General features: G+C 39.8%; 2 protein-coding genes across 11 annotated transcripts in view; both read right to left on the bottom strand.

Annotated features, from left to right (window-relative positions):
* Positions 1-4,520, bottom strand: part of LOC126998746 (transient receptor potential cation channel trpm-like) — a 120,577-nt gene extending 116,057 nt beyond the window's left edge. For 7 of the 9 annotated variants that reach the window (XM_050860746.1, XM_050860740.1, XM_050860747.1 and 4 more), the window contains exon 1: positions 4,353-4,520. The gene's annotated coding sequence lies outside the window, so the exon portion shown is untranslated. The remainder of the gene's footprint in view (positions 1-4,352) is intronic. The other 2 variants (XM_050860741.1, XM_050860745.1) reach the window with 2 other exon arrangements.
* Positions 4,521-6,305: 1,785 nt separating this feature from the next.
* Positions 6,306-16,069, bottom strand: LOC126998745 (3-oxoacyl-[acyl-carrier-protein] reductase FabG-like). Of its 2 annotated transcripts, XM_050860738.1 has the most exons (9): positions 15,826-16,069; positions 14,035-14,094; positions 13,751-13,900; positions 12,943-13,105; positions 12,344-12,437; positions 8,577-8,646; positions 8,342-8,378; positions 7,750-7,813; positions 6,306-7,238 (listed from the first exon to the last, which is right to left on the bottom strand). In XM_050860738.1, exons 3-9 carry the CDS (start codon positions 13,818-13,820, stop codon positions 7,080-7,082), a joined length of 657 nt encoding a protein of 218 aa, XP_050716695.1. In that variant the 5' UTR covers positions 13,821-13,900; positions 14,035-14,094; positions 15,826-16,069; the 3' UTR covers positions 6,306-7,079. The 2 variants fall into 2 exon arrangements, with proteins under 2 accessions (XP_050716695.1, XP_050716694.1); XM_050860737.1 differs by lacking the exon at positions 14,035-14,094 and having other exon boundaries at positions 15,826-16,067.
* Positions 16,070-16,580: the final 511 nt, after the last annotated feature.

The following is a 16,580-nucleotide window of genomic DNA, read 5'->3' as shown; positions in this document are numbered from 1 at the left end:
AGAATGAATGGAGAGTGAGAAAAACAAGATAGGTCACCGACAAAGAAAAGAGAAAATAAGGAAAGAGGAAATAAAAAAGAATAAAAATAGGCAAAAAAACAAAGGCCTAGATACTTCACCTACACGAAAAAAAAAGAAAGAAAGGAAGAAAGAAAGAGAGAAAGAAGGAAAGAAGCAAAGAAAAAATGAACAGAAAGCGAAAAAAAATAAAAATAAAAAGTGGCAAGGGAAGAAAAGCACAAACAATATTACCAACACGAAAAAAAAAGAGACGAGAGAGAGAGAGAGAGAGAGAGAGAGAGAGAGAGAGAGAGAGAGAGAGAGAGAGAGAGAGAGAGAGAGAGAGAGAGAGAGAGAGAGAGAGAGAGAGAGATGAATGAAAATCGAGAAGCAAAAAGAAAAAGAGGTCACCAACAAAGAAAAATAAAAGGAATGAACATTTAACTGAAAGCAAAAAACGAAAGAGAAGGAAAAATAAATCACCAAACCATTTGCACACAACTACCAGCGCCTCTTACCCTTGAAATATTATATAAAGAGGGACAGATATGAAAAAAAAAAATCCCACTTAAATGAGTCGCGGCAGAATGGTTGGCAACGATGTATCCGTATTTAGCTTGCAATGTTTAATGTCTCCCCCGGGGCTTAGTGTAAATTGCAAGTATGTTTATGCGTCAAAGGCTTTCGATATACATGTCAACCTTGCTATCCAATCATTGTTATTATTATTATTATTATTATTATTATTATTATTATTATTATTATTATTGTTGTTATTGTTGTTGTTTTTGTTATTGTTGTTGTTACACTGCTGAACGTAAATCGATATCCTATTCAAGCATAGAGTATGGTAAATAAACACACACACACACACACACACACACACACACACACACACACACACACACACACACACACGACATCTGTTCAAACCGACAGTGACCTTGTTACACGCAAACTGGAGGGATGGTCAAACATTCTCTCTCTCTCTCTCTCTCTCTCTCTCTCTCTCTCTCTCTCTCTCACTGGCCGACAGACTACATTTATCAGGAATTTAGGAAGGAAAAGAAAAGAAAAGAGAATTATGCATCAATTCCTCTTGCCACACACACACACACACACACACACACACACACACACACACACACACACACACACACACAGCTTGCTATTAATATTTGACAAGGTGAAGAACACGCACGCCTTCCTATATGTTAATATTTATACCCCGACAGACACGTAGGAATGTTTTAAGGGGCTTTCCACGTCTGGTGACTCACTGACAAATCTATAGCGATGGAAAGTCTACCCCCATCTACTGTCTTTCTATGGCGCTGGAAAATCTACCCCATCGACTGTCATTGAAAAATCTACCCCATCGACTGTCCTTTTATGGCGCTGGAAGGTCTACCCCATCGACTGCCATTGAAAAATCTACCCCACCGTCTGCATTGAAAAATCTACCCCATCGACTGTCCTTTTTTGGCGCTGGAAAGTCTACCCCATCGACTGCATTGAAAAATCTACCCCATCGACTGTCTTTCTATGGTGCTGTTAAGTCTACCCCATCGACTGCATTGAAAAATCTACCCCATCGACTGTCTTTCTATGGCGCTGGAAAACCTATCCCATCGACTGGCATTGAAAAATCTACCCCATCGACTGTCTTTCTATTGCGCTGTTAAGTCTACGCCATCGACTGCCATTGAAAAATCTACCCAATCGATTGTCTTTCTATTGCGCTGTTAAGTCTACGCCATCGACTGCCATTGAAAAATCTACCCCATCGACTGTCTCTTCATACACAATCCTGACAACTCTATTCTATCACTTTCTTTTCTTGAACTTCACGATGAAATTATCAACGCCATTATTATTAAACAGAACAACAGACAGAGCCGGGAGAGCAGCTACATACACTTTAAGTTACAAATAAAGAAATCAATCTATAAGTAAACAAACGAACTGAATGATATATACAGGGAAATGATTCGATCCTCTTCCTAAAATAAACATATCAGAGTGTAGGTCAACAAAGTAATGGATAAAAGAGAACGGGTCGTCACTTCATCTTATCTCTTTCCTTTCATTTCTTGTCTTCACCGCTTCTACTATATACCTCCCGCAGTGTTATAAGCCCTTAACTAATACTACGTTAAGAATATATATAAATCAAGGTGTAGGTAAATAAACAACTTGACTGGTAAAAGAAAATGCTTCCTTGCGCTTTATCTCGTTTTCATTTCCTGTCACCACCGCTTCTCGTGCTGTATATTTTCGAGTGTTATAAGGAGACTAATACTATTGGTTATAAAGATCAAGACACCTCTCCTCCCTAAACTGACCTCTCTTTTGGCCGCACATAACTTTTATCTCAAAGAACAGCGATTAGCGGGCTTTTTTTTACCCCTTCTTTTGTTGCCCTTGAGTTGTTTCTTTAGCTGTAAAAATAAATAAATAAATAAGTAAATAGAGATCAAGGTGCAGGTTAATAAACAAATTGACTGATAAGAGTATACTGTTCCTTCACTCCTTATCTAAGCTTGTTTCCCTCTCCTGTCTTCACCTCCTCTGATACTATAGCTTCAGTAGTGTTATAAGGAGTAAGGCTCATAGTATTAAATGTATCTATTATTATATGTATCGATCTCCCATTACGACTAATTTCCAAGTCCGCAGAAAAGTTTAACCGGGCTTTCATGGGTGATTTTTCCGTTCAAAATGCAAAATCCGTCTCAAACTATCACCGGAATCACATACGTAACAGTCCATGAACATCCCAGCAACTTCTATATATGAGAGGCTCTTCAAAGGCGAACTGAGGTGCCGAGATGTTTAAAAATACTGGCTTATAATATTATGAGTTATAGATAAACAAACTGATGGATATATAAATGATTGCTCGTCACCTCGTCTTCTTGCTTTCCTTTGCTGTCCCCACCGCTTCTCAAACTAACTTCTGCAGAGCTGTATAGAGACTAATAATACTGCAAGTTATAAATAAACAAACTAATGGATTAAAAAACTCATTTCTCGTCACCTTGTCCTCTTTTTACCTTTCCTTTTCTCTTGTCCTCTTTTTGGCTTTTCTGTCTCCATCGCTTCTCATGCTAATTCCTGCAGTGCTGTAAGAGGACTAATACAATACTATGTTATAAATGAACAACTTGATGGCTAGAAAATAGTTGTTCGTCACCTTGTCTTCTTGCTTTCCTTGCCTGCCTCCATCGCTTCTCCTGCTAACTCCTGCAGTGCTATAAGAGGGGAGCAGCGCGTGGCACTGTATGCATTATTTCTGGCCAAACACGCACGTGGGGTCTAGACGTATCATCATTACCCCGCACGTCAAGGCTACGTACGCCCCTGTGGTCCTCGTAACAAACAACCAATTACGAGGCACAACCCAATACCTCGCCGTAACCATATTTAAAGCGGCTCAGTCCTTGCCCTATGCACACCCCTCCTCTCCCCTCTCCTCCCTTTCCACTTGCTCAGCTGACATTTAAACACACGTCATACACACACACACACACACACTTGAATAACCTCGCTACAGTGAACAGACAAGTCTCCGCACGCTCTCCGCTGAGGAAAGTTTATCAAAATGCGATGATAAAAATCAAACAAACGTGCGAATGTGTGTGCCAGGGCTGCCGATCGAGGGAGTAATGGCACACACACACACACACACACGCGCGCGCGGGTTTTTACATTATTAGGCAATGGATCAGTAGCATAATAATATTTCCGGTATAGATACAAGTCATGTGGGTCAAAATCATTTACAGTTTGAAAGAAAAAAATGATATGACCAATGTAATCAAAAGACGGAACATACGAGCTTGCACACACACACACACACACACACACACACACCGGCATTCCTAGACGAGAGAGATGTCTGGACTAAATTAAGAGATGCTGAGATGACCACTTTCACTGATGCTGGAATAGTCTTATTACTCGATCTCTACAGTGCACCAACGAGTAGTTTTGTAAAGGACCCGGCGAGAGTGCAGTCAATATACGGACTAATTTGGACTGTATAAACGGATTGTATGAATAAATTGTGAAAATGGACAAAATAAAAAGAATGTCACTCGATCTCTATAATGCCCCTACGAGTGATTTTGTGTGAGACCCGGCGTGCATATGCACTAATCTGAACTGTTTAAATGGAATGTATGAATTGACCGCATAAATGGACTGATAGATGGACCAGGGTCACTCCATAACGCATCTACGAATGATTTTGGGGAAGACCCGGCGTGCGTGCAGTCAATGAACGTCTAAGGCCTGCCCAGGTACACACAGCGCCGCCTCGCCACGTTTAAAGCCCCTCCGGTACTCACCATAATACAGGTAGGTGTCCGGGAGCGTCCGTCCGTGGGATACAGATAACAAAGTCTCGTGCAGTTTCACCCACTTCTCTCACCACGCGTCACAACCACCCCCAGTAAAGGCTGCACAGAAACTGGCTGGCTCTCCCAAGGGGCTCTCCTCTCCCAGACTCCCTCCCACTCCCGTCTCCCTCCCTCACCCCCGCAGCCTCAGCCCCTGTCAGACACCACCAGCGTGTCTGCCGTCTGGGTTCACCTTGTCAGTGTTGCCAGAACCACGGCCACCTGAGCGCTCGTATATAGCAAACTTTTTGTATTTTACAGCTTATGTGTGTGATTACTGGGTTGTTTGTGTTTATTCCTCGTCATACAAGGCCGTAATAACACGAGTAATATCACATAGTGGTTTTGGGGAACACTTATCGTACTTGATCAATATAGCAAACGACATAGCGATTTCTAGTTTATATGTGATTACTGGTAGATTTATGATTATTTCTCATCACATAATACCGTAATGACACAAGTAATATTATGCAGTCGTTTTGGAAACACTTCATAATTATTAATCAAGGTTATTAGTAATCTTTTTATTTCTATTAACATTTTGGCTCACAACGTTGGCTGGCAGGGGAAGGCAATGTCGCGAACTCCGTTGTGAGAATACGAGTGTTCTCTATATAATATTCATGATGTATTTCGGTATTCTTGAAATTTCTTTACCGCTGCAGGCCAACTTGAGACTCGTGCTGATGTGCGATGATTAACGTGGCAGTACCAAATCCCACCTTGTTTCTGTCTAGACTTCTTAGCCTTCAACATGGTAAACCTGCCACGCATGATATATATCTACCTGCTATGTGAAAGAATGTAAAGTGGGATTTCTACACACGGGACTATGTTCAGTGTATATATGACTATGTTCATGCTCTCGACCTAATCTCGGTAGCAACCTATGGCAACCTTTCCCAGCAGGTGACTCAGGAGAATTTTTGTATACGGCACACACACTGTTATAGCGTGATGCACCGTCGGGAAGTGTGTATTGGGGCAACGTCTAAGGAATTGGGGGGTTACCATTCATGCCGACGTGTCTGTGTGGCAAAGGGTGACGCGAGATTCATTAAGGAACTCTATTGAAAGACTTGTAGATTAATGCGTAGACTGTGTACTTGTAGGGGTTCTTTGTTCTGTTCTGTCTATTCTATGTCGATTATCTGGCCGAGTTTATGACCCTTCCTTTGTAGATAATAAGTATTCGTAAAATCTTCTCTCTGTCTCCCTCTGCAATAATGTACCCTCTCTGTTAATCCACTTTGCTGCTAAGACTCTCTCTCCACTAACACGATAAGAAAGGGACTTGGTGCCATAATTATGCTCTACACACTTGTGGCTGTTGAGCATTAAGACACCATATGAGATTATAACTGAGGGGAGGCTTTCATCAAGATAAGATATGACGGAAGGAGATATTTAATAAAAGAACTGATAGTGATGTAAGAAATGTGATTATCAAGAGAGTACAAGTTGAGAGGCTTAGCAAAGTTGTGAGCTACAGTAAATAGGAAAAGTTAGGGATGTATTGAAGAAGTTAAATTAAAATATCAAACATTACGAGCTTGAACATAATCCAGCAAAATTTACAAACAGGAAGGAGCAAACAAGATAGATGAAAACACACACACTCACACACAAATGTAATTCTAACAGGAGACTAAATGTAAAAATGTCAAATGGGAAAAGTTTGAAGTCGAAGATTAAGAAAATACATGGGGAGCTAAAGTATTAAAATTGGCCACAGATAACCTCATGACGAAGTGGGTAAGGGAAGAGATGAGATTTAGAAGATGAGCCAGCAAGATTGGACTTAATTTACTAAAGGAACATCAACAAAGGAAGGAACAAAGCGGATGAGAAGTTGACATCCAGGAAGTCCAGTGAGACAGCTGAAGGGAAAGTCATAAATATATTCACAAATTTATTCCAATACAATACAGAAAAACAACCTCTGCTGCCACCTTACAACACGCCATATTAAGTACACTACCCTCAGGAAGAAAAAACTTAACATAAAGGAGACCAAAGGAAAAGAAAGTACTTCACTAACTAGGCCACTCTTTTCATCAGCTGCCCAACGGCTCATGCCAAAAATTATGTGCTTTTAGGAGACATATTAAAGGCACAGATATTAACTTAACTGACTTAAGCACTTGATCTTAAAATATTTCCACCGGCAACAATGGACCATATGCCACATCTCAGAGGCAAAACTATATGCCCTTGTAAGAAAATATCAAATTGTACATAAACAAATGATGTGCTTTTAGGAGACAAAAGAAAGGAACAGAAATTACTTGACTAACCTAACCACCATTTTATCTTAGAATGCTTCCAACAGCAACAGTAGACCATTATGTTAACCATGCCACAATTCAGAGGCAAAAATATATGTCCTTGTAAAAAAATATTAAATTGTAAAGAAAAGAAAGAAGCAAATTACTTAACTAACCCAGCTTCTTCAGCTTCAAACTTTGTCTTTATCAGCTTCACAACAGCTGATCTTGCCATAGTAAGATGACATCTCAGAGACTAAAATATACACTTGAAGGATAATATGAGATTTTAGACAAATGAAAGGAAAGGTAACAACTTCATTAGCCCAGCAACTTAAGCTTACAACTGTTTCATCAGCAGCACACCAGCCTCTCACAGCACAGTCGCACGGCCTACCTCAGAGGCTCAGCGCGGACACATGGCATGGCGTCCACCGTCAACTGGCAGCGAGGCACCGGTGATGAATGAAGCGTCATCAGAGGCCAAGAAAGCAATGGCCGCTGCAACTTCCTCAGGCTGACCAGGACGTCCCAGGGCGTGTGTGGTCTTGGAGCGCTCCAGGAACTGTGACAAGGACAGAGGTGAGTGTTTGTTGGGCAGAGGTAATGACTCCCTAAATTAATGACTGAGACAACAGTGAGTGCTTGGGTTGATAATAACAACTGAATTAAAAAAGTTGATGAACTATGAGTTGATAGACACTCTAATGTCAATCAGGAATAAGAAATGATCTTTGGCAGGTCATGCCATGCATTGAATGATAACAAATTGTATTGGACAATTGAGCTGACCCATATATTGTAAAGTGAGGGAACATGAAAAAGCAGGCAATGATACTGGCTACTTAATGATTTAATCAATCTGTCACAAGCTTCAGTGAGGAAAAGGAGGAGGACCAAAAATCCAGTGCATGTGTGATAAATTATGAATGCATCATCTATTGATAGCATAATTATGGAGAATTTTTTCATAACAGCTTGACAACAATGGAATAAATAAGTAAGGAGTTGCTGGTTGTATCAGCCTGCTCCACAAACATCCCTAGCAACCCCACAACAAGTTCCCGACTACTTACAGCGGCATAAGCCTCGGGTCCAAGGCCTCCACGTTTTTGCAGTTCAGTGATGACCACGCCAGGACTGAAAATATCAGTTATGAAAATCATGGCCTGCAACTGCTATAGCCATATGGCACTTGAAAACACTAAAGATCAATACCATCACATATCTACCAAGCCAGCAACCTAATGTCCTGCCTGCTTTGGCCATTTTCTCCCTATGTGCATGCTTCACCATCATGTTTCCAAGTGTTGCTGCTAACCTTATACTAGTGTATGCATAGCAGATTTTTTTCTTTTTCAATAACTACAGATGAAACTCGAAGAACATTTTCCACAGACATATCCAGTTTTTTCTGCTGTTAAGTGAGAAAGACATAATCAAGCAGGTGTCTGAGTGACTACATGCAAAAAACTGGGGGCATTATAGGCCTTTTTCCATTAGAAAATGTTTCAGTTTAAATGAATTTGCAACTGGAAGTAATTGCACTTTTGTCCCTAGTTTCCTGAAAGTTAAAAGTGCATTCTATTACTCACCTGAACACAAAGCAAAGGGCTAAATAACTTAATCAACAAAGCAACAGCTACAGAAAAGAGGCACAACACTCACTTGACAGCATTCACTCTGACTTTCTTTTCAGCAAGTTCTGAAAATGGAGAAATATGATAAAACACTGTAACACTAGTATCCAAAATGTAACAAATATATACTTATCTCTCTATACCTAACAACAGCCAATTATTACAATTATGTTCCTCAAATATTTTTTTAGCAATTTCAACATTAATTAACCATTAATTTATCATACAGAGCAAAGTCACACGGAACACTTGCCACTTCTTACCTAGAGCAACACAGCGCGTGAACTGGTCAACTGCACACTTTGATATGTTGTAGGCGAGGACATTAGCAAACTGTTGGAGGAAGGACAGGCTATTAGTTTATTTATCCACACCTCACCACTCCAATTGACCCGGTAAATGAACTCTAAGGGAGCTCGAAATCTTGTTACAACTTCAGTACAAAAGGAGTGCATATATATAGTGCTGCACTCAACCGACAGTACATTTAACATATAACTTTTAACAACCCACCTGTGCATCCCTCCCACTTCCTCTTGCTATCCATCCCTCTGCTTCTCACGCACTCTTAGGTATTTACTTTTACTGGCACATTTTCAACAGCTCCATATTAACATCATATTCTACTTTTTTCTTCTAATTCTTTGATGATAATATATCACGGCCTATTTGTCCATCCATTCACTTTCTCTTGCTATCCCCTTCTTCCTTATGCACTCTTGTTTACTCTTACTGGTACATTTTCAACAGCTCCATATCATAATCATATTCTACTTTCTTTTTTTCCTTCTTTGATGATATTTCCTGAGCCACTTGTCCATCCCCCTTCCTCTTGCTATCCATCTCCCTGCTCCCCTTGCACTCTTGTTTATTGGTACATCTTCAATAGCTCCATGTCAAAATCATAGTCCATTTTCTTCTTTTTCTCCTTCTTAGATAATGATGGCATATCTTGACCCACTTGTTCATCCCATTTTCTCTTGCTATCACCTTCCTCCTCCTGCACCCTTTCAGTTGAAGCCTCGCCAGGGCCACTGAGACCATCACACAAGATGTTCCGCACGTAGGAGTAAGTCTCAAACCGTTCTGCATTAGACTGCGGCTTGAACGAAAGACTTGCCGATCTCTTGACTCGGCCTGCACTGAAGAAGCTCTGACTCTTCTCCTCAACCTTCCTCAGCCTGGCACTTTCCCACTCAATAGTCTTCTTCTCCCACTCCTTAACCACCTGCATTCCCAGTCCTTTGGTTACAACACTGCTGGTTATTGTTTGGTTCTGAGGGTCGATTCTAAACTTGTATTTCTTCGTTTTTGCCGTCCACTCTTGCAAAAACCTCGGCACCTTCAGCTTGAGTGAGGAGGTGATTGAGACACGCATATTTCTCAGTTTCGGCATCCCCAAGAAGGTCTGGAGTGTCTTGAGGTTGACGACATTCTCTGACACATCGCATGCCTCCAGGACTTGAAAGCCTTCCTTGAACATCCTGTACCGTGCCAGTAACAGCCGAAAGCCGTCCTCTGAGAGCTCGTTGCGGGAGAGGTTGAGCACTTTGAGGTCCTTCATGCTCACGACAGCTCTCAGGAAATCATTAGTATTGCCGAGCTGACACCCGCTGACATCCAACTGAGTCACATGCAGGCACATAACAGTCAGGCATTCACAGTACTCATTCATGAAGAGTGCGTCAGGGCATTTCAACGCCTCCAAGAATTCCACTCTGTAAGCCTCAGTGAAAAGTCTGACGCTGTACTGAGTGGCTTCATCATTGGCAAGGAGGCAGCTGCACTCCACACAAGCTTCTAACAGCTGCTCTCCAATGATCTCAGGGATGCCGTTTAAGGACTCCACCAGGCTCATGTTTTTGGCTATGTACTTGATGGAGGTGTGGAATAGTGACTCTGGGGTGAAGGTTTTGTGATTTGTGGCCATTTTGGAGGCACAGTGTTAGTTCTTGAGATTTAAATAACTTCTTCAGGGGTAAAGGATATACAGAAAGCTAGACAGTGTTTTTGTAAATGTATTTTTTCTATTACTGATGACTATATAGTTGATCATTGGCAGTTTTCGGGGGGCACAGTGTCAGTTCTTGAGCTTTATATAACTTGACAGCTTCTTCCGTGTTAAAGGATGCACAGATGGATAGACGGTGTGTGTTAGCCAATTATTAATGATTGTAGAGCTGACTTTCTGGTAGTACATTCGATGCAGGAGTGGAATAGTAACTGTGAGGTGATGACTTGATTTTTGGCCACTGTCTCATGCTGGCAGGCCATTTAAGGGGGCACCGAGTCAATATTTGAGATTTAAAAAACTTGACAGAGAGCTGGATGGTGTGTTAGTCTATTATTGATTATATAACTGACTTGCTTTCCTCATATAATTAAGGGATGAGTTTTTAATGTCACGTCTACTAGTGATTATATAATTGATTTGCTTTCCTCATCTCAAGTCGTCTCAAGGGAAGAGGGTTTAGCATTCCAGGTATGTTGTGGTGATAAGTCTTCGTCTATTATTGATTATATAATTGACTTGCTTTTCTCTTTCAGTTAAGGGACGAGTGGTTAATGTCACTGGTATACTGCGGGGGTATGTATTAGTCTCAATAATATTAATAACGACAATAATAATGGAAGTCACTCAGGCCAAGGCACTTTTCTCATTTGCTTCGTGTCTAAGTTAATTTTCTAAGCGCACTTCACCAATGTCTTATCATCATACGGTTCAGGCACTTGTATTCATTGCCACGAATTCATCCTGGCTGTTCATTTGGTGTCTTTATGTCTCAGCTCAACACTGTTTACAAATCCCCGCGCATTCCCGCCATCAGCTGATCTTGGTCTGGGTCTTGGTCGCGCCTTCAGCTGATTGGTCTTATCATTGGGGAGGGGGAGGGGGGTGCACGTGATTCGCTTATGTTTCCATCCTCGTGATTGTAATATATTGTTCTAGTGTGTTAAGTGGACTCTCTCTCACTACACCTCTTGAAAACTGACACTGAACTCGTAAATTCAAGGAATCGTCTCTCTCTCTCTCTCTGTAACAGAGAGAGAGAGAGAGAGAGAGAGAGAGAGAGAGAGAGAGAGAGAGAGAGAGAGAGAGAGAGAGAGAGAGAGAGAGAGAGAGAGAGAGAGAGAAAATTCCTTAAATTTGCAAGTTCAATTAAATTTTCAAGAAGTAGGTAGCTACAGTGGGAGGAATATTGTCTCACAGCTTACCAATGAAAGAGAAGAAGCTAGAAATTAATAAGACTCTAACATTAGAAGAAGCTTGAGTAGAAAGTCTAATGCATGGAAAGTCAGAAACTATGAGAGGGTGATCTTTACTTATTAGATAGGATAGGATTAGTTACAGTGGTTAAGATTGGTTAGAAGGTCAGTAGAAAGAATACATATGTGACAACAGAATGAGCAGTTGGTTAAATAGGAAATGAGATATTAGCACATTAACAATAACAGTCTATATTGTTCATCTATTTTGGTGTATAAAACTTCTACCCAAAATGCTGGCTACATGGAGTCTACAGTATAATAAGAAGAGCCATAGAATAGAAGACTTTGGCCAACTTCATCAAAGGCACCATATTGTTATCAAAAGAGCCACGTGAAATTCAAACTGATGCTGATAGAAGAGTATTTTTCATACACTAGCTATGGCGAGATCCTAAAAAAAAAAAAAAAAAAAAAAAAAACACTAATGTATCAGCATCAATTTGAATTTCGTACAGCTCTTTTGGGTGAACTTGGCCGCACTCTTCTATTCTATGCTCTGGGCACTTATTCTCAGACATTTTTGGCTCTCACAACAAATATTTCTAAAAGCCACAGCGGAGATTACTCGTGTTCTCATGAGTGTTTTTCACATTCATGGTGCAGAAGCTTTGTCAAACTATCACTAGGCTCGTTGAACTGCCTATAGAAATACCCACATCCTTTACAAAAGCCTTATCAAATGTGTGTATGTAAGACCATAAATGATTGAGAATATTGACCCTGGTTATAAGGAGAGACAAGGCGTGCTAGAGCTACTCACTGCCCGCAGACCGTTGACGCTGGAGATGTTGACGATGTTTCCTTGTGTCTCGATGAGGTGAGGAGCCGCCAGCATCGTCAGGTGGTAGATGGACCTGAAAACACGAATGAGAGATCTTTTAGCACTCTGGAAAAGACACACATACAAACACATTCACACACACACACACACACACACAGGCAAAGGAAGGCTGTACCAGAGTTTATAAATGAAAACATTGAGAAAATGAAGATGCTGGATGCTGATGTGTGTGTATTTACCTAGTTGTAAATACACACACACATCAGCATCCAGCATCTTCTTTCTCTCATCCCTTTCACTGGTAAACTCTAAATCAACTTTCCTTGCCTGTATTTCCTCACGCCTATGAATTAAGCACTTTCTAGGGGAGTATGAAGACACCTCAACATCTGATTTTGACTCTCTTTCAGCTTCTATTAACCACATATTTACAGGAGCAACATCAGCAGGCATTTTGATTTCCCCTTTAATTTTTACCCTTTGAACTGCCTCCTTTCCCGTAATAATAAAAAAGAAAGAAAATGAACTTCCCTTTCCCCCCTAAAATAATCCTTTCCTTCTGACTTATGATCACTTGCCTGACGTTGGTGTTCATGAGGCGGTCGTACTGCTCCAGGGAGGTGTTGAGGATGCTGCCGGTCTCCAGGATTCCGGCGTTGTTCACCAGTATATCCAGCTTGCCGTACTGCTTGATGGTCTCCTCAATGATGCGCTTGGTGTCCCCCTCATTCGTCAGGTCAGCTGCATGGAAATTATCATTGTAAAGATCATCACTCGTATCTTCTCATCTCGACCTATCTATCAACTTATTCTGATGTATTGAAAGTTCTCTCAAGTGGATAGCCAAAGTATATATTCTAATCTAAGCATCTAATCTCAATACTTAGTCTCTCATTACAGGGGAAATCTTATATTTTAGGATCATCTTTCAAGTGGATTGTCATGGCAAAAGCATCTTATCTCAATGCTTGCTTTCTCCTCACTAGGGAAATCTTAGTATAGGAACATCCCAGTAGTTAGTCTGCACCTTTAAAAATAAATTATCGTCTTAAAGATCATCACATTATATCTTTTCACCTCCACCTATCTATCTAGCTATCAACTTATTCTGATGTCTGTTCCTCAAAGTACTGGATGGCCAGAGCAAAGAGCATCTAATTTCAATACTTGTTCTCTCCTCATAAGGGAAATCTTGGTATAAAACTATCTTAGTACCTAATCTGCACCTTTATAAATAAATCTACATCCTTCCTTGAACATAGATGTAGTGGGTGTAGCATATTCCAACTTAAACATAAGGTGGACAACGTTACCTGTCAATATCACTCTGTCAGTAGGATTCAATGGTATGTTTAATTATCATCTCCTTGCCAAATGTAGGCTCACCTTGTATTATCAGTGGCTGCTTTTCACTCTCCTTGGAACACTTGTCAGCCACGGCCTTCAAGTTCTCCATATTCCTCCCTGTGATTGCCAGGACTGCCCCGAGCTTGGAGAAGAGCTGGGCTGTTACTGCGCCAATCCCTGAGGAGGCACCTGGAAGAAACAATTATTACAGTATTATTATGATTATTATTATTGATTGGTAGTTTATTGTTGCAGGTATACAACAAAGGAAAAGGGAGGAACCCGCCATCCCAACCCCAAGGCAATACATAGTGCTGTAATACCTGTAGCCCAGCCTCAGGTGCATCACCACAAGATTATAGGGTGCACTTTGTCTACCATACCTGTGGGTACAGAATTATTATTATCATTATTGAGATCCAAGAAAGGACATCAAGGGAAACTAATAAAAAGTGATACAGACCCAAACATTGATGAGAATAATAAGAGACAGTGACAATAAAGTAAGAAGAAGAATAAAAAGGAGGGGACAAAAACAATACCTACTAATGAGTTAACTAGTCGCTGTTAACTTTGGCTGAGGTAAAATAAAGAATTCTAGTTTTATATTTCACTTTTGTTTTCTTTCCTTTATTAAAAATGTATCGGATCTTTCCGGTTATAATGAATCTATTTTTTTTTGTGTTTTTTACATTTTTCAATTTTTTTTTTCCGAGAAATCCTAAAATGACAATTTTTTTGGAGAAACCAATAGAAAAAAAGTTATTCAAATTATAGTTATATATATTTATGTAATACTGAAGAAATGCTTTTTTTTCTTTTTTTTTCTCTCTCTTTCAAAATCAAAATCCATTAATATGAACTATATAATAATACAAATAAAATGATTTGTAATAAAAAAATTAAAAAAAGCTTGAAATTTCTTCAGAAATTCCTTAGAAGAAGAAAAAAAAACAAAGAAAAAAAAGCAAAAAAAAAAAAAAGAAAAAAATGGATGATCGCTAAATGCTGCAACAAAATGGCGTGGTCAGAAAATAGTTGGTCAATAAAAAAAATAATACAAAATATAAAAAAGGACACCAAAAAAAAAATTACCTATTTCATAAAAATCATTAAAAAATATCATTACTGAAAGAAATGTACAATTGATGAGATTGAAATCAATAAGGATACAGCAGCAATTTTCAACACAATCGATTTCAACAATTATCTCACTAAAAAAAAAAAAACCAATATAACCTAACTAACCTAACCCTACTAACCTAAAAAACCTAACCTAACCTAACCTAACTACTAACCTAACTAACCTAAACTAACCTAACTAAACTAAACTAACCTAACCTAAAATTTTAGTAATTTTTAAAAAAACAATTCTATTTTCCCAAAAAAAAAAAAAAAAATTTTAAAAAAAAAAAAAAAAAAAAAAAAAAAAAAAAAAAAAAAAAAAAAAGGTCAATGTATCTTCTATTAATGTCACCGTGGGTGGATTACAAGAACAAGCATTTTGGTGGCACCTGTTATTAATTAAATCTACCTGTCACACCTTGATTCAATGGTTACCAGGAATTAGCTATGGCTACGTGTCACGGTACTAATTGTGGCTACCTGTAATTAGTTATGACTACCAGTACTTGATCATGCTACCTGTTATTAGTTGTGACTACCTGTAATTGATCATGGCTACCTGTTACTAGTTATGGCTACCTGCAATCAGTTATGACTACCAGTAATTGATCATGGCTACCTGTTACTAGTTATGGCTACCTGTTACTGCATGAGTCAATGGTTACCTGTAATTAGTTATGGCTACCTGTCACTAGTCATGGCTACCTGTAATTAGTTATGTCTACCTGTTACTGCATGAGTCAATCACTACCTGTAATTAGTTAAGTCTACCTGTTACTAGTTATGGCCACCTGTTACACCTTTATTCAATGGCTACCTGTGATTACTTATGGCTACCTGTAATTAGTTAAGTCTACCTGTTACAAGTCACAGTTACCTGTAATAACTTATGGCTACCTGTTACACCTTTATTCAAGTGCTACCAAAAATTAATCGTGACTACCTGTAATTACTTATGGCTACCTGTAACACCGTGAGTCAGTGGTTACCTGTAATTATGGCCACCTTGCCGGCGAGGGATGTTGCCTTGCCCGATGCCTGCATCCTTATTTCGCTGCTTAGGATCCTTTATCAAGTTATTTTCCCGTGATTTCCCACTCTTCTGGCGCCAATGTGTCCTCCTGGCTCCTTATCTTCTCCTGACAGCTTTACGTAATGGTGTTTCGACGTGTTCTTTGGGCGCCCTCCTGCTCCTGTCTGTCTTCCTCTTCTTCTTCTTTAGTCCTTGTCGCTAACCGGAACGTAAACAAGCTGATGATGACGATGCTCCGGTCTGGGTCTGAGTTTTGGTCTTGATTCGTAAGAAGCCACGATGTTTTCCTTCCATCTTCTCCATTTCCTCTTTGCTCCTCTTTGTCCTTCTCCTTTCCTCTCCATTACTTTATCTCCTCATTTTTCTCTCTTCACTACACCTCCTCCTCCTTTTTTTTTTATGACAAGGGAGCCATCTCAAGAAAATAAAAAATGGCAACAACAATAAAAGCCTGCTAGATTCTGCTCTGACAAAAGATAAAAAGAACTATCAGCCACATGTATATATTATCTCAGCTTGTATTATATTAACTAATGTAACTGGTAGGACTTTAATGGACACCACAGTCACACAATGTCATCCTCTACACCTTGCATGTTATAATCCTCTCCAATTAGTCTTTCACAACAGCAATCTTCTCTTCCTTTGTCTCCCCACACAGGCCTAGCAGCAACTCCATCCATTCTCACTCTGTTCTTTCATTTCACATTC

This window comes from Eriocheir sinensis, chromosome 15 (assembly GCF_024679095.1).
Source record: "Eriocheir sinensis breed Jianghai 21 chromosome 15, ASM2467909v1, whole genome shotgun sequence".
Lineage (NCBI taxonomy): Eukaryota > Metazoa > Arthropoda > Malacostraca > Decapoda > Varunidae > Eriocheir > Eriocheir sinensis.
Note: the sequence above shows the minus strand (reverse complement) of the source record. Positions and strands in the feature narration are given on the sequence as shown.